Below are 18861 nucleotides of genomic sequence, written 5' to 3'. Positions count from 1 at the left end.
CAAAGGGAGACGAGATTACGAAATGTTATAAGCACGCCTGAAGAGATGGGTCTTCAGGGCACGCTTGAAACTGGGGATGTTGGAAATAAGTCTGAGGTCTTTGGGTAAAGAGTTCCAGAGAAATGGTGCAGCACGAGAGAAGTCTTGGAGGCGGGAATGAGAAGTTCTGATTAAAGAAGAGGTTAGTGTAAGGTCATTAGCAGAACGCAGAGCACGGGAAGGATGGTAGGTGGAGATGAGGGAGGAGATGTATGGAGGGGCAGAGTTGTGGAGAGCTTTATGGGTAAGGGTGAGGAGTTTGAACTGTGTTCTATATTTAATGGGTAACCAGTGCAGTGACTGGCACAGAAGGGAGACGTCGGTATAGCGGCTGGAGAGGAATGCAGCTAGATAACAGCAAAACTGTGCAGAATCCATAGTAACTTTATATTGGAAAGTTGGAAAGCTACAGGTGGGCAGCATATTAATGAAAAAATAATTTTGGGGGGAATACCCCTTTAACTTGTAGGTCAATGCTAAGCTTAAAAACATGAAATTATTAACTACTCCAGAATCTCAACCAAAAAGAGGACCCATCTTCAGACAGGTGTTTCAGGTTTCTTGTCTGTTCAGAACAGAGTGCTGAGTAGACTGAGAGAGAATGCATTTATTATTGATGGCCCATAGAGGGCACTCTACTCTGATGTTTCCTGCAGTTAATGTATTTGCCTAGATTGTGAGGGTCAGTCCAAAGTATAATCTGTGGTTTATAAATACTCGTATTGTTTTGCCTTATTCTAATATGTTTTGTCTTTTTGTCCCCCCCCCCTCTCTTATTTTTGCAGGAGATCTGGTGGTGTTGGAGGGATCCTTGGCTTCTAGTTGGCTGCAGGGTAGGAGCTGTTGGGGTGCAAGAGGATTTTTCCCATTATCATGTGTGCAAGAATTCTACCTGTCATCTAGGAGCCGTCAGCTTTGTCGAAATACAAGCGTAGAACTTCCCAGTTATGCCATTGGCCAGGCACAGGCAATAATGGGCCTATCCGCACAGCTGGAAGAAGAGTTGGACTTCCGGGAAGGAGACATCATCACTATAACTGGCGTTCCAGAACCTGGTTGGTTTGAGGGGGAGCTACATGGGAGAAGAGGAATTTTCCCTGAAGGTTTTGTGGAACTGCTGGGTCCCTTAAGAGTTCCTGATAACGAACTCCCCTCAGATGAAGAGAGAGAAGACTTCCTTCATGATGAGTCATCTGAAATAATCAATAAGAGGGACAATGGTACAATTATAGAAGATGAGGAACACGAGGGGACATTTGCGGTTGCTCTTTACAGATTCCAGGCTATGGAGCAGAGAGAACTTGACTTTGATGTTGGAGACCGGATTCGAATCATCAGAACATTGGAAGATGGCTGGCTGGAGGGCGAGCTATACGGAAATAGGGGAATTTTCCCTTACAGATTTGTAAAGTTTGAGACTAAAGAAAAAAGTTCTTGTCAGGAACAGCCAATGGTTTCAGAAATGTCAGAGTCAAATCCTCCTGTGAACTATCTTGACATGTCCCCTACACATGAAGTTAGCGGAACAGATCCACATTATTGGGACGTCCACATAGACAATCCACCATCTGTATCAACAACTCAAGAATCTCAAGACACAAAACAAAGTCCAGAAACGTGTGTTGGTAGTAACAAAGAAGTAAGACATTACGAAACAATCAATAACTCTTCTACAAAACCCCAGCTACCTCCTCGACCACAGAGTAAGATCTATAGTCCTCCGGCATCAGAGACCCCTGTGCAGAGGCCGAAGGAGAACAATATGTTTACAACACAGATTGAAGACAGAAGAGGTAGAACCTGTTTATCCAATGGAGCTCAAGAAAAATGGTCTTCGAAGAAGTCATTGTCTTTAATGACGACTGATGACATTTACTCAGCTGAGGACCGTGTCAATGAAAGGGCAAAAAACAAAAACAATAGAAAAAATAGTCTTCCACTCCAAGATCTTGTGCACTGGGTGGAGGACCATAGAAGAAAACCAAAGACTAACTCTAAGGAGAAAAGTGATAACCCAAGTTCTTGGTCGAATCTGTGGCCAACAGGAAGGGAAAGTCCAGCAAATGACAATTCTGGACCCGATTTAATTGACTTGGACTCTAAGCTTACTGAGCAGCTTTCTCAATTCGAGAAAAGCCTTTCTAACCCTCGGAAGAATAGTAACAACAAAGTATCTCGACATTTTTCAATACTGGATTACAATGATGAAACGGACATTATCCGAGGATCACCACCGCTGTCCAAACATCAGAAATTTCCAGAAAAGTTTAGAGCTTTAAGACCTCCACCACCACGTCCTAATCCTAGACCTAAGTCTTATTCCAAATCAAGTTCTTCTCGATATAGTTTACCTAAATCCAGCTCTTCCTCCTATTTTTCTCCAAAACAGAACCCACATAGAAATGAATATGTAGAGAGTACTCCTTTACCACTTACTCTCCGACCAGCCAGACCTGCACCTTTACCCCCACCACATAGTCAAAGAAATACTCCATCTCCTAAACCACTTCCTAGACAGGACACTATACCCAATGACAACTTTTTGCTGTCTGACATTCCAGATATGACAGATGCCTCTGATGACTTAGAAGATGTAGATCAAGGATCTCCTTGTCCATTTTTGCTCTTAAAGATAGAAGATGTGGAGAGGGAACTTGAGGTTTACAGAAACACTCGTGAGGAGCTTTGTCAGATGCTTGAGGATGAAGACCAGGATGAGATGACCAGAGCCGAGACTATTGAGAATTTGGATTTCTGTGACTCAAACATTGAAAGCTTGAACCTGGAGCTACAGCAGCTCAGAGGTGAGGTGTATCTTGGTTCTCTCTTCATTGTGTTCACATAAGGCTTAGCCTAGCCAGTTTCAGATATAATTACAAATCCAACTTGGTTGAGACATACAGCTTTTTAAAGTTTCAAAAAGTGCCAATGTGATTTTAGTGCAATCACTTCTGTTATTTAGCCCCTCATGTCTCCTCCATGGTTGAACCACAGCAGTTTTTGTGATTAGGTGTAAGTTTATTATTGTGTTCATATAAAATTCCCATTTTCAGGGAAATGACCATTTACGACGACACCTATCATTATATATGTTGCCGTTTCCATTTTTCCTTAATATTGGGGGAGCCAAACTGGAGCCTGTAGGAGAACATATGGGAAGGGAAAACCTTGTAATCACGTTACGTGCTGACAGCCATAGTTCTACACCCAAGTATCATAACATTTTAGCTAAACATCGAGCATTGCCCGTACGGAGGTGTCGACATAGCTAAACTCCTTTTCTTTGCCAGATCTGTTTTCAGCACCCGGCCCACTTTTTGGCCTCCTCTTAAATATCAGGTCCCACCCTGCGTTGCTATTGTTACTGTACTTGACTCGCTGTAGAATGTGACCCGGCTTCCCCTCCTTACAACTTGGCCACACTCACAGCTGCCGAGAGATTCTGAAGTGTGACCTGCAATAGCTAGACGTGTCTATAGAAACCAAAGCATGTGACACCGCCATGTTTTCTTTCTAAAGAACAATAGGCCCTAAATTCTGTGCTGTGTTGTCAATACTGGGGTGGTTGTCGCCACTTATTTCCCCATTGCTGATTGACAGCTTATAATGGCGACTCATCCCAAGTAATTGTGACCAAACTATGATACCTGATACTGACCATTTATTTCATGTCATATAGCAAGATTTGTCAGTATTGTTCATAGCAACCAATCAGAGCTCAGCTTTCATTTCTCATATTTCTCTAGTAAAATGAAAGATGAGCTGCGATTGGTTGCTATGGGGCAATGGGAGAATACTGATATTAGACGATTTGATAAATATTGCCCTCCTAGACTTAACCCCTTAAGGGTACTATTATATGGGCCGATGATGGTCTGATCGATAATGTAAATGAGACTTGATCTGCTAGATTGGCACTCTATTACTGGGCAGGGCAGGGGCAGGGGCCGCCCTTTCTAGGGCGATCACCCCGCTACACCCTGAGCGAGCAGGGGTAGTGTGGTGCACCTATAGGGAGCTATAGGGATTGTTACTCCCACCACCTATCCGTATATAAGGATCTGCTCCTGATAATAGATAGCCTATGTATGACGCATGCACTTTAGTAAGATGGTTTACATGACATTGTTTTCTATTTATTTATAGATTGTCCAAGTACTTACTTTATTGTGCTTATCTGCGTGCATATAGGTTACGTTTATATATTTTAGGCGTGTGGACTTCGGGTCCGTTAATATTATGGTGGAGGTTGTTGTTGTGCACACTTGTGGTGTGAGTATCTTTTATCATTATTAATTAATAAAGGTTAAATTTTAATAGGATCCTAACTGTGATTAGTACTCTATTACTGGGCCTATTACATGGCTCGATAATTGTTTAGCAAGGGCTGCACAGACATTGTTAGCGATGTTCGTGCAGTCCTTGTCCTAAACTGTTATACATTACTTGCCCTAAGAGGGTTGTCCCACAAAGATAAATAGGTAGGTCACTTATGCCCAGGTCTGCTGTAATATTCTGATCTGTCCCAATAGTATTGGCAATTGGTCTCCACTGTGCATGCAGTCAAAGAGGAGGTGTGTTCACTGTTTAATGATTACAGCTCAGAATGAAACCAGGAAGTGGTCAGATCCATGGGGGGTGAAAAACAGTACAGTTGTTATAAATTGTAACCACATATTTGCATTCCTTTACATATATGTAGGGATGGTCCGAACTCTCCGAGGTTCGGGTTCGTATGAACCCGAACGCTCTGCATCAGATTCCCGCTGTCTGCCTGCTCCGTGGAGCGGGTGGATACAGTGGGAGGGCCGCCTGGAAAACTGGGATACAGCCTATGGCTATGGCTGTATCCCAGTTTTCCAGGCGGTCCTCCCACGCGATCCGCCCGCTGCACGGAGCGGGCAGACAGCGGGAATCATTACCGAGAGTTCGGGTTCGTACCATCCCTACATATATGTATATGGTATACATCTGGTTTTACCGTGTTTGCTACATGTGATAACCCCTTTAAGGGAAATATTGTTATTGATAAGTGTCCCTGGTGGTGGTACACTGGGTGTAGTTGAGTTTGATGTTATATATGTAGATGGTGTCATGTCAGGTGTTCCTATCAGTACTACACACCTGTTTTGGCGGTGGACATGGTATGAGACACAGGAATGTTATGTACTTGTATGACTACTCGCCCTGCTATTCATGTCCACAGCCCAGGTTCCCAGCTCACAGATCTGTGACTCCTTATGTCATGATGTTCTGCTCTGTAGTTGTCACCAGAGCATGTTTCCTCCCCCGTCACTGTATTTACAGGCCGTTCTATGTTACACATAGGCATACAATGTCACGGGGCGTCAGCAATGAGATTGATGGTAATGGTATGTTTATATTGTTTGTGTGTATTTGTGTGGTGTAATCGGTATGTGCAATCTATGAATGTATGAATGGGTTCTAGGGCACTGTAGGTACAAAAAAGTGGGTTTGAATACATAACATTAAATACAAACAAATGCTTAAAATGTGAACTATATGTTTGACCCACTGGTACAGAATAGTCCATTTACTATACACTATAAACCACTGGTGGCCCGACTAGCATATCATAAGGGGCTCAAATGCAGATGGTGATTCTATTGAAGAATGGTTTGTCTTATTAGCCCATTTACATTAGAGAGAAGGACCCCCTTACAGTATGATCACTAAGTATTATAGACTGTTATAGCACGAACTGTTGATGTTTTGAGCGTTAACTCAATGGATCTCGCCAAAAATATACAGATAATATGCAGATCGGTCTCTATGCGTCTCTGTGACCTGGCAGGAGCAGCAGTGTCAAGTACGTCATAACTCCTCTTTGACAGGTCAGCTTGTATTTAGTCATCTGATCACTTTTAAATGATCAATGTTAAAGAGGTTCTATCAGTAGGTTTATGCTGTCCTATCTCAGGGTAGCATAAACTAGTGAAAGAGAAGCTAAACAGAAAGATGTATCACGTACATTGTTCTGCGCAGCTTATCCAGAGATATCCTCCGGAATAATATGGACAATAAGTAGTCTTGTCCATTATGTGCGTGAGCCCAGTAGTCCCTGATATTCATGAGAAGCAGAAAACTCCACCCACCAGCTCCTAATTGGCAGTTATCTATCCATGCTGTGTACAGGCAGTCAACTGTTAATCAGCATCTGGGGGAGGGGTGTGACAACAATCCTATTCTCCTGCATATTAGCAGAACTGCTGAACAAAATGATGTAAGTAATACTGTTCAGCATTTATATCACTACTTTTTGCTGCCCTCATTTAAGGCAACATAAACCTAGTGACCTATTCCCTTTAAGTCTAGAAAAAACTTTTTACTGCGTCAACATATCCATCACATCTCTGTAAGTAATAGTCCACTACCCACAAATCTTTGTCCAGTATCATGTGACATTAGCAGGTGCAACTGTGCCACAAATGCTTTTATAATTCATAGAAAGTTTTGTGTTCTCTTTAGTCTTCTGCTTTAAGTCTTGTAAACTTCCATATTATACGGCCGCTCTGTATCTGCCTTTTGCCTTTTATATAATCGGACGTGCCCAGTCAGTGGGGATTTTAAGAATGAACCCCGCCTTTTACATGAATTTTCCGCTCGGTACTGAGAGTACATTTTAGAGGTTTGGGCCAACTTTTCACATCTCCCGTCTACATTTCTGAGCCTGATACGTGGAGGTTGACTCTTCGCACAGGTCTAAGCTATGTCCTGGATCTTTGTATTCCTCCGTAGATGTTTTGCTGCTTCTTTTTACACTTCTACGTCTTTTTATCCAAACATTCCTGGACTCTATTTATTCCCTGGGTTTGGATGGTACACAGCCGTATTCCAAGATCTGGAACTAACAGGGTGCGTTTCTCCTTTCCTTTGTGAAACTATTGTTTTATCCTTAAAGGGGTTGTGTGAGATTAGAAAATCATAGCTACTTCCTTCTATGGGCTGTATCTGGCACTGCAGCATTCAGATTAATAGGGCTGAGCTGCAGTACCATACACAGCCTGTAGGGAAGAGTGGCACTGTTCCTAAATGAGAGCAGCCATTTTTTTTTTTCAGATCTCATACAAAACCATCATTAGCTGCCTGTAATGTTGGTTTTATCTGTATAATTATTCGTCATATCTGCAGAAATTTTTTTGCACCTTTGCGAACTGCCATTGAATGGAAAACCACCTAGGTTGAGACAATGGTTAGGGTCATTGTTGGACTTGAGGTATCTGGGGCCCACTAGAGGAAATTATTCTGGGGGCCCACCAATGAAGAACTAGCTAGAAACAACATGTCAGTCAGTGTTTTAAAGCTGGGAGCCCACCGGAGTATCCTCCATTTCTCTGGTGGGTCAGTCTGACACTGGTTAGGCTGTGTAGGCAGGTGTCTAGAGTGCCATTTGTGATGGGGACACAAGTTAAGTAACCAAAAAACTGGACTGGGTCCAAAACACAGAAAAAGGTGAAGGGATGCAATTCACTAAATCTTCAGGTCTCTGGAGCGCTTATGTGGCCCATTCACTGCATCATTGTCGGATATACGTCACCGGTTTACACAGGACGAGGAGCGACTGGCATGGATGCATTAAATGGGTTGCACAAGGGATCCAATCAGCCGAAGAACAAGCATTTGTTCAGTGCCAAAACTGGGACCCCTACCAAACACAACAGTGGGGGTCCTGCCTCTCCCCATATGGATGGAGCTGTAATAGGACATGAATGTAATCAGGCCTGAATGTAAGAGAACCGGCTGGGGTATCACGATAAGAAATGCCCCATAAATGTGCACATTGCAATCGGCATTAGTCTTGTGTATCTCACGGAACGGGATGATAAAAATGCTTGCTGATCCTTCATTGGAACGGCACGCAGCACGGTATGGCACGGCTTGTTGTTCTCTATGACATAACCTGTACAGCACATTGCCTGTGAATCGCTGCACGGATCTGTGACTCAATCAAGTTATTGGTTTACATTGTGAACATGGCTGATAATAGAGGATGTATTGACACAGCTCCGCTCCTGACAACGCAGGTTCAGGCTAGTCGGCCTCTCTCGCTGTCTGCTGGTCATGAATGTGGAGACAGGTTGTGTCTTGAACAGAGTTGGTGCCGATCCAGCACACAGGTGAAGCAGTCCAGTTTTATAGAGACTTGGGCCTTGGGAAAATAAAAAGCATTCACTCACTATTGACAATTATTAATTCTCTCAATATTGGCCAACATAATACCGCCATATAGTGCCAGGACAATGTACAGCCCATACAATACCACCATAAAGCACCCATGCCATATAATACCCCCTTAACCTGCAGCCCCACCGGCTCTTGGGAAACTACAATTCTTATAGTCAGCCAAAGGGTTTCCCGGCATGATGGGAATTGTAGTTTTGCCAAAGATGGCTGGGGAGGCTGCAGATTGGGCACAAGTGCTTTATTTAGTCATATTACTGCCTATAGTGCTAATACAGTGCTGCCATGTATGATACCGCCATATAGTGCTAATCAGTTGTACTAAAACTACCATATAGAGCTCACATATTACATAAAGGCAACCTTATTCCCATATAGTCTGATCAGACTGGGTTGTTTTTGCCCATTGAAATGAATGTGTAGCTGAATAACCATATATATGGTGGAATTGGAAGAAGTAGGTGCCAGCTGAATTATCATTCTGATGTGTATGGTGTCCTATAGAAATGTTCCCATCATGCATCATAGACACTATACACCCTACCCATGTGAGTGAAGTGAATGACTTTGTCTCATACTATATGATCATCCAGTAGCATAGACATAGCGATTGTGCTGAAACAGGGATTATCCATTTATCCAGTTGTTGATAACAATGGTATCAGTGTAGGGTTCCTACTGTATGTTGTATGGTAATCTGGACTATCCAATCCCTTAACTCATCGACCCTTCATCCTTTCAGGGTTATTCCCCATCCTAACCTCCTCCTTTCACATGGAGAATTGTTCTCATTATGAAAATGGAACAATACTAATTGGTGTGAACAATAAATCTTCCTATCTGTATCTATGTTCAGGTGCCCATATACCATCAGTAGCTGTCAGACAAAGAGTACTGTTAGTACTTAGTGAACTGGACCCATTTAGTAAATTGGACCTATTAGACGGCCAGATAATCGGGCAGTAAGGTCTGCATGGACATCGTTAGTGATGTCCATGCAGCCCTTGCCCAAACACCTGACACCTTACCTCTCCCCGCTCCCAATCTTCCCTCCTGTGCTCCGCAGCTGTTTGGTCCCAACGACAGCAGCGTCTGACTGGCCTGTCAGCTGACAGGCTGTTCAGCCAGTCCTAGGCAGGGACTACCGCGGCCTGTCAGCTGACAGGCTACTCAGGCACTGCAGCCACTGGGACCGGGAAGCTGCGGAGCACAGGAGGGAAGACCGGGAGCAGGGAGAGGTAAGGTTTCAGGTGTTTGGGCAATCATCAGCCGCCGCCCATGCATTGCTCTAAAGCATAGCGATGTGCGGTCAGCGCCCGACAATTGTATTGTTTTATCGGCTGACCGTTGTCTCTATTACACAGAGCAATAATCGACCAAATCAAGCCAATTATCGATCCGTATGTCAGGGCCCAAAAATTTGTGTGCCGGCCGGTATCTCTCCCGATCCCTTCGTACACATGAACATTCAGATTGGCCGAAATTAAAGATGTGTGCAAACTTTTTACTTAAGTGTATGGGGGCGGAATTAGAATGCCTTCTTTATATATTCAGACTTTTATCTCTGTAGCCTGCGGACAGAACATGATGTGAACGCCCCCTTAACTTAGCCCCAGGATAGAACTAACTTTATTATTTCTGCTCTTTTATAAATTATAGTTCTATATTTCTAGTTGGACAGATCATTGATTCATCGGCCCTTGCGTAGTTTTTGCTTTTTATAAACTGTATAATTATTACTTTGTAGCTATTTTTGGTCGCACAGTTTCAGGTAATTATTTCTATATGACTGTTCTGGGCCGAATTAAACATTTTATTAGTGCAACACAAACTTTACGATCTTGAGGTTACCTAATTTTTTTTTTATATTTTATTGCAGTTTTATTGAGTTGCTTTATTAGGTTTCTGTGTTTTGCCATTTATTAGTATTACATCGTCTGTGCTCTGAGTCGTCTCATTACATACCAGAGCTGTTTCTTCTCGGCCTCCTGAGACGTTTAGCATAACAAAGCAATTCATCCAGTTTTGCTGCTTGGGAAAACCAAGCCTTCATATGTAAATGATGGAAGGTTCTGCCCAATGAAACTCAAGGACTCATCAAGAGGCTGTGGTCAGATGACGCTGGTTACTGATTAATTCTGGAATCAGGTGGGAGAGGCTGTCCCTGTGTGTGGATAGGCTGCTTGAGAGTAAAGAAAAAAAGCTAGGGTTTGAGTTTCAGCAAGAAGGAACAGAAGGGAGTGTCTGCAGGTATGCCGAAAGCTCATGAGATACAACTTTTTCTGTCCGGAGAGTAGCCTGATCAATGGATACTTCTTTACCGCAGGGTGGATTGTGCACTCATACTTTCTTCCTTGGGCTGATGTGGACACAATGGACATATAGTTGGGTGCCAGCCCAAGGCTCGTAGAAGACAATTGACTTACAAAGATGTGTGCCTTGCAGCATGAACACTACCGCACATCAAGAACTCAGTCTACAGTTCCTGGGAGAGATATACATGTGCCAAGCTGGGAGTATGAAGACTGCCCGACCATAGGAAAACGTAGGATCCTAGAGGAGGAAAGGCTGTATCGGGAGAAGAGATATGCTGAAGAACACAGAACTTTGCCCATGAGGAAAGATCAATATTACTATGTAAACCGAGCAAACGACAAAATGCTGAAGGACTATAGAGTGCCTGATGACTACTACAGGAGGTCTCAAGAGGAGTATTATGATGCTAGGACAAACATGGAAAGATATGATACTCTGGAGAACATTAGAACTAGTCCTGTTAAATACCGACATGATGGTGGGCGAAATGGAGACAGGCGCCAACGCCATGACGGCTACAACGACTACAGATATTCATATCAAGACCCCAGAGAGTTAGATGCTCGATATATGAGGAAATACGACACTTATTGTTCAGAGGACCTTGTAGATGATGACCGCTATTATCGGGACTATCACCAGAGAAAAGTAGGCCGATCCTATGAGACAGAAATGAGACATCAGCCTTTGGAAAAGAGATACTCCGACCAAGATGTCAGAGATTACAGGACTGACCCTTATACTGAACGGAAAAGGTCTGATTATGAACAGAAGGATTATAGGAGGATGAAGGACCAGTATACGAGAGGTGAGGACATGGGTTCTTCTAGGTATCCTGAGACTTCAAATAGTCGATGTCGACCCTCCGAGAGGGACTTTGTGGATTACAAAAGGGATAAAACAGATCCTGGACCAACAAGCAATTCCAAGAAGACCACCACACGGCGTTATGACTTCTTACCTTTGGATTGTGATTCTATTGATGTAATAGAGGATCAAGAGTTGTTGGACCGGTATATTGAGGACCGAACATATGACAGAAGTCGATCTTTGGATTTTGAGGCCAAGCCTTCTACCTCATCTAAACGCATGGCTTATGATTTTGAATGCAATCCTCCAGAAGGAGTTGACCTATATTTTAACAGCGAGGATCTACAAGAAGACTACGTAGATGATCGATATAGGGATTACGGTGGGATTAAAAATACTCATAAACAGCCAAATTTCAAGAGAGACCAATATGGCAGCTCTTGGGAAGATCAGATGACGATCGATTTAGTTGATGGTCCTCTTTACAGACCAGAGAGGAGTGATGGGTATCATGAGTTTGATGACCCTGAAAATCAAGGGTCAAGAAACAGGTCTGGTAAGGATGTGGATTATTATAACCATGAGGATGACAATTCATCTGGGAGCCCTCAACATATAGATCAGCTAACTGAATTGGCGTCTAACACAAATTCAATGAAACGGAATAGCATTTACAGAAGGACGGCACCCAGCACTCTACGACATTCAGAATTTGTGCAGAACAGGAAGAAAAAACAAGGTATTTTTTTTTTTTAGCATTTGTTTTAACGTGTGAAACTTCTCTGTGTTGCTGTACAAGCTTCAGTGCACTGCTCATGTATGCTTATATTCTCTCATTACTTAGCCGTGTAGAGACCTTCTATATCTCAATTGCAGTCCTCAATAGTTTACCCATTGGCCTCTTCTTTGAGATGCCATTGCAGCCTTCTTGGTCAGGAGAAGGACATTTTTCCACATTTAGTAGTGGACATGGTTTGTGTTGCCTGTTACTTTTCATGTTATGTGCTACGCTGGTGGCATGTCGTATTTCAGGTTTACTTGGTTTAGTTTTCTAGGTGTGGGTAGGGACTGTTAGTGTTGCTGTGCACTCAGCAGAAATGATCCACCACTTGCAGGTATGTTCTGTTTTTATAGGTTTATAGTAGTGTGTGTGCTTAGTGTGGGATCTGACATATCTGGGCTTCCTCTAAGTAAATTAGATGGGTATAAATGTCTGTCCTCTTATGTCATTCTGAAAAACCTGGGTCACACACAACCTACATAGCAGCAATTATAGCTTGCACAGGTCTGTATTTGGGACAGCTCGGTGACAACCAGTCACCATTATAACTATATAACATTTCCTGGGATTGCTACACTGCTGCTTGGCATCAGATGAGCATACCTTGGGCCTACTAAAGTAAGGATTTCGAGGGCCACCATCTATCTGTACAGAGCATGTACACGTCGACTTTTATTGCATTGTAATCTTCTGTTGCTATCATGTACACACAGCACATATCATTAAGATCTAATAGGTTGTTTGTGCGTCCTCCAATTAGAAATAGACAATAGTGAGGAGTCATTGACTCCATAGTTGGTTCTAAATAAGGATGTCATCCTGCTAGACCTTTTAAAGGAGAAGTCTGGCAAATTTTTTTTATTAAAGTATTTTATGCTTTCCCCCCCCCCCACCCAAAAGTTATACAAATTACCAATATACATTCTTTTTTACGGGAAATGCTTTTAAAGCGCTTTTTTCCCGGCACTTACTACTGCATCAAGGCTTCACTTCCTGGATAAAATGGTGATGTCACGACTAGAGATGAGCGAACCTGCCGAGGTTCGGGTTCGTATGAACCTGAACTCTCGGCGTCTGATTCCCACTGTCTGCAGGCTTTGTGAAGAGGGTGGATACAGCTGGAGGACCGCCTGGAAAACTAGGATACAGCCTATGGCTATGGCTGTATAACAGTTTTCCAGGCGGTCCTCCGGCTGGATCCACCCTCTTCTCGGAGGCCGCAAACAGAGGGAATCAGACGCCGAGAGTTCAGGGTTATACGAACCTGAACCTCGGCAGGTTCGCTCATCTCTAGTCATGACCCGACTCCCAGAGCTGTGCGGGCTGTGACTGCTGGAGAGGATGATGGCGGGGGGACACTGAGGGACACAGTACACTGGAGGGACACTCAGCATACTCCTCTCGGCTGGGTGTGCATGTTGTCTGATTGGAGAGCAGAGGGAAAGCAACGCCATCTCTAAGAATATAAGGATAGGGCAGTTGCAATTCAACATAATGAATGAACACCATGAACACTACTCTCCCAACATCTTCTATCTAGGAAGAATCAGGGCCCCCGTATACAGGCAAGGCCTAGTGTGTGACTTCCTATTGATTTCAACAAATCGATGGTGCAACTATACCCTTATCACATTGATGTGTACGGTCTACTCAGCTCTCTTGTTGTTTTAGATCAGGTATGGGAAACCTGTGGCCCTCCAGCTTTTGCAAAACTACCATTCCCATGAGGCCTGGACACCCAAAGCTTTAGCTGTCTGGGCCTGATGGGAATTGTAGTTTTGCAACAGCTGGAGGGTCACAGGTTCCCCATTCCTGTTCTAGGTTCTTCAGTTCCATATTGACTTGGTTATACATAACTATAGGTGTAGACCTTGTACAGCTAGGCATATATACTGTTGAAAAGTTTAAAAAATTTGGGTAACATTCAACTTTTCCAAATACAAGTTTTCTTTACTAATAATTTTAGCAGATAATATTTTTAAATAATATAACATATGGCTGTACAATTCTTAGCATAGCAGGGTATATTAGTGTGTCCTTTCTTTTATAGTTTCTCTTTCCATAGAGAATCACTGTGTGTGTGTGTGTGTGTGTGTGTGTGTGTGTGTGAGAGCAAATCCATGTTGTGTCTATTCCTCCCACTCACCAAAATTAATCCTCCTCCAATTCACCTCTCGCCCCCTTCCCCCTCGCCTGACATACTTTCACCAACTCCTCCTCTCCAGCTAAAACTTTCTTTGTAATGGCAGAGCGGAGATGTCAGGTTGCATCATGTAATGTTTGCCAAAGGGCCGGTCTTATGGACTGTAGACAATCACGGTCTGGACTGAGAAAACGCTGCAGGAAGTTATACTGTAACTTTTTATATGCGCCTCCCATTGTGAAGTGAGCAAACCTTATGTCTACATTAGAATGAGCGTGAGAAGAAAATATAACGTATTTGCAAATCCTACAGTTCCTCTATATTCTTAGTATCCGTGCCCGACACGGACCCCTGCCTGCAGCGGTGGTTGCAGTTTCCATAGGCAGCCATGTGCTGTCACCCCCTACTATGGTTCTTTCAGTATCCTGCATATAATTGTATATAATGGGCCCATTGTTCCTTACAACTTTAAAAGGATTGTGGTTCGTGCGATTGGTAGGGTTTTCAGTAGTTGTGCCCCCACACTGTTCAGATATATTAACCCTCATGTATAAAATTTAGTACAAACCAGCAGTTCCGTATAATAACCAATCCGATCCAATAAAAGCTGAGATTGTATTGGCAATTGCATGGCTTCCTGTTTGCACTGGGACTCACATGAACATGTTAATAGTTACATTTGCATCTAGCACGTATATGCCAAGGGTTGTAGGATGTGCAGAAGAGGGCCCAATATACTTTCTCTCCAAGGACCTAAGTTGGGGTAATGCATAGTCCCTTTATCCTTCTCTTCTCTTTTCTAAGCTGCAGTAGCACAACCATAGCAACAACATTGTGCCTATTCCTGAACAATGAAGGAGAGCTGACACTTGCTGGAGTGCCGTTCCTCCTTTGATCATCTGGTCATGGGGGTGCAAGGAGTTGAATCAATTATTGATGGCTTAAAGGAGAAGTCCCACGAAATTCAAAAAGGATAGAAAGGTAGGGGGTTGCTGGAAAATAATAAAGTAAATTCTCCCGTACCTCCGTAGCGCCGCTCCTGGTTCCTACTGACAGCCCACATTTTTCTGCTGGAAACTTTGTACTTCACGTACTCTGCTTTTCCAGCTGCAACATTGCGGCCTGGCTGAGGAATTGCCCGCTCAACCAGTATCCCACCCCACAGTGATTGGCTGGGTACATGACATTGCAGCTGGAAGAGCTGCAGGACACCGGCGGCTGTCAGCTGGACCCGGCTGCAACGCTAGAGGAAGCTAAGACGGGTAACTTTACTTATTATTTTCCCATACCCCCTGCCTTTTTTATATTTTTTTTGGAAAACCTCTTTAGAGATTAAAGTGACTCTGTACCCACAATCTGACCCCCCCCCCCCCCCCCAAAGCCGCTTGTACCTTCGGATAGCTGCTTTTAATCATAGATCTGTCCTGGGTCCGTTTAGCAGGTGATGCAGTTATTGTCCTAAAAGACAACGGCTGTGGCCTAGAGTGTCTGTGCATTAGGCTAGCAAAACTTCTATGTCCCTCCTCCCCGGCCTCCTCATCATTAGGAATGTTCCAGACAGATTTTCTACTATTCCTCACCTGTATCAGCACGGTACATGAGCTGGATCGTTAAAGGGGTTATCCAGCGCTACAAAAACATGGCCACTTTTCCCCCTACTGTTGTCTCCAGTTCAGGTGCGGTTTGCAATTAAGCTCCATTTACTTCAATGGAACGGAGTTTCAAAACCCCACCCAAACTGGAGACGAGAGGGGGAAAAGTGGGCGTGTTTTTGTAGCGCTGGATAACCCCTTTAAGGCACCTGTGTAGTTTTCACTGCAGAGGAATAGGAAAAATGGTGAAGAGGGTGGGGAGGAGGGACGGAGGGATGGTGCAAAGTTAGGGCACAGATACTCCAAACCACGGCCATTAGGCACAGGGCTGCAAGTTTAGGACAATAACTGCATCACCTGCCGAACGGACCCCAGGACAGATCTTAGATTAAAAGCAGGTAAAAGCGGTTGGGGGGGGGGGGGGGGGTCAGATTGTAGGTACAGAGTTGCTTTAAGTTATTCTATATCCACAGGAGAGGGGATAACTAACAGAAGAGTGGGGGTCCAGTCACACATGCTCAACCGCCACTCAATTCATTCTCTATAGACCTCTGTAGACCTCTATAGAGCTTGGAAATGTCCAGAATCCGAATAGGGAATGGAGTGGTGGCCGAGCAGGCACGCTACCAAATCAATTCACTCTGGGAGACAATTGAACTCTGTTTTTGTCATGCCTTATCCTGTGGATTATCTTGAGATAACCCCCTTTAAGTTACCTTCAGTCCTTTACACTAGACTGGGGCAGGAAGTTTTTAAGATTCTTTTTTTTTTTTTCCCCTGCACTAATTTCATCCAGGCAGGTTCTTCGTCACCCTCGACAAGCATGTACCTTGTAAATGTTTGCTATTAGTCACTAAGCAAGAAAATGGCCGCCTTTACGAGAATGTGAAACTAAAGACTCTTTATTTCAGGCTGTAATTATGGAATTACATAAGAAAATGTGGCACTCGTCTGTATAGTGCATCCTCATAAGGTTTAGCCTAGATTTTTACTGTACCTTAATACGACTATTAAACACTTGTACTTAATTCCATAGGAGTTCTGTTAGCCTTCATGGAAGTTACTTTAGGTTTGATGAAGATATACAAATCTAGAGAATGGTGGGTATACAAACCCCCTATTACAGTTATGTAGTTTTATAGGTACTATTTTACATATACAGTGGTGCCTTGGATTACAAGCATAATTCGTTTCAGGACAGTGTTTGTAATCCAGATCCACTCTTTAAACCAAAGCAAATTTTCCTATAAGAAATCATAGAAATGCAGACCATTGGTTCCACACCCCAAAACATTTTTTTTTATTCTGCATAACATGTAAAACAAATAAAACTTAACATTTATAAACAGCTGAATCTGTGATATTATAAGTTACTGTACAGTATAGCAATCAGCATGTGGAATATAATGTATAGTAAGAGCATAAACCTGAAAATACAGCAGCTGTTTGTAGATACAGGATGGAGCTGCAGATCCCCATAATGCAGTAGCGTAGTACAACAGGCTAGAATAGAGAAGCAGGGCTGCTGTCAGACGTCTGTGTGGTCACATGACAGCAATGGGAAAGGGGCATTTGTTCAGCGTGGACCAATCAGAAAGTGAGAATCACAGAGCTGTGCAGGAGAACAGTGACAGAAACTTTTCTATACAGCAGTGTGAATGGCTGAGTTTAAGTGCAAGCCCCAGCCTGAAGTGGATCTGCTATGATTTGGAGGGTGAGGGAGACTTCCTGGGTCAGAGTACAGTGCTGTAGACCCCGATATGCAGACCATGCCCCTCCCCCTCCCACCCATTACAGGGAGCTCTTGAACCAAAGCAATGCACTTAAACCGAGTCACAATTTTGAAAAACTGGGAGCTCTTCTTGCAAAAAGCTCTTAATCCAAGTTATTCTTAAACTGAGGTACTACTGTGTTTGGGAGTAGTCTAATAAAAGGCTTTCTGGGCTTCACAAATTCATACTCTATAGCCCAAGGGAACATCCAGACAGAGTAAGTTACCATTCATGATTAACGGCTTGTAAATACATATAATAAAAAAAAAAATAATGTAGCCAAAAACTTATATACAAAGTGTAATGCCTAGTGACAGGCTAGGGGACAGCACAGGGATTCTGTCTTTCTAGTTACACAAGTGCAGATTAAAGGGTTTGTCCAGAATAAAATGGGGTGGCAGCAAGTATAAAAATTCACACACTCACCTGCCCCTGATACCTCCTCCAGGGCCGGTCCTGCTGCCCAGAACTAATGAGGCCTAATGGTGAGCAGCAGGACCAGCAGCAGTGTGGAATCGGCCAAAAGATGATTGGTAGAGATCAGAGAACTTTTAGTACGTTTGTTTACATCCGAACCCAAACCCTCGGCATTTGAATGCCAGTGGCTGAAAAGAAGTTGGATGCAGCCCTAGGGAGTCCTGAAAAACATGAATACATCCTATGCCAATCCATGTTTTCAACGACTCCCTAGGGTGGCATCCAACTTCTTTAGCCACCGGTAACCAAATGCTAAGAGTTCGGAAGAGCCCGAACATACTTGAAGTTAACTCCTCTCTATTTATTGTGTTTTATTTATACTTAACATACATATATTAGATGTTAAAATTATTTCTCCAAACAACCCCATACATCTACAGACACTAAGGGACGTGCCGTTCATGGTGCATTCATTGTTATGCTGAATTTTGTAGGTTTAGTAAAACCTATAATAAAGATACCATTAGGCAACTTGTATTGATATAACAAAAAAGTATATTATGTCGCGTAGGGCCAGGAGTGTACGCACCATAGAAGCAAACCATATAGATTATATAAAGAGCCTGTGGAAATTGGGGCCCAGTTGTTGCTATCCTTTCCCATTTGCCTGTGCAGGTGTCCCCCTCTCCACAGGAACTACATTTTTAACAGACAAGAAATTGGGGGTGCTTTTGACAACCATGATATAGAGGTTTTTTTTTTGTTTTTGTTTTTTGCTGTATATCTCTC

The 18861-nt window shown here is 43.3% G+C and overlaps 1 protein-coding gene across 3 annotated transcripts in view; it reads left to right on the top strand.

The window, feature by feature from the left end:
- Positions 1-18861, top strand: part of DNMBP (dynamin binding protein) — an 85934-nt gene that overhangs the window by 37761 nt on the left and 29312 nt on the right. For 2 of the 3 annotated variants that reach the window (XM_069980013.1, XM_069980014.1), the window contains exon 4: positions 825-2843. In XM_069980013.1, the coding sequence (XP_069836114.1) occupies positions 825-2843 (2019 nt within the window). Of the gene's footprint in view, positions 1-824; positions 2844-10461; positions 12107-18861 lie in introns of those variants that run through there. The other variant, XM_069980015.1, reaches the window with a different exon arrangement.

This window comes from Dendropsophus ebraccatus, chromosome 8 (assembly GCF_027789765.1).
Source record: "Dendropsophus ebraccatus isolate aDenEbr1 chromosome 8, aDenEbr1.pat, whole genome shotgun sequence".
NCBI lineage: Eukaryota > Metazoa > Chordata > Amphibia > Anura > Hylidae > Dendropsophus > Dendropsophus ebraccatus.
This window is presented reverse-complemented; position numbering and strand designations above follow the sequence as displayed.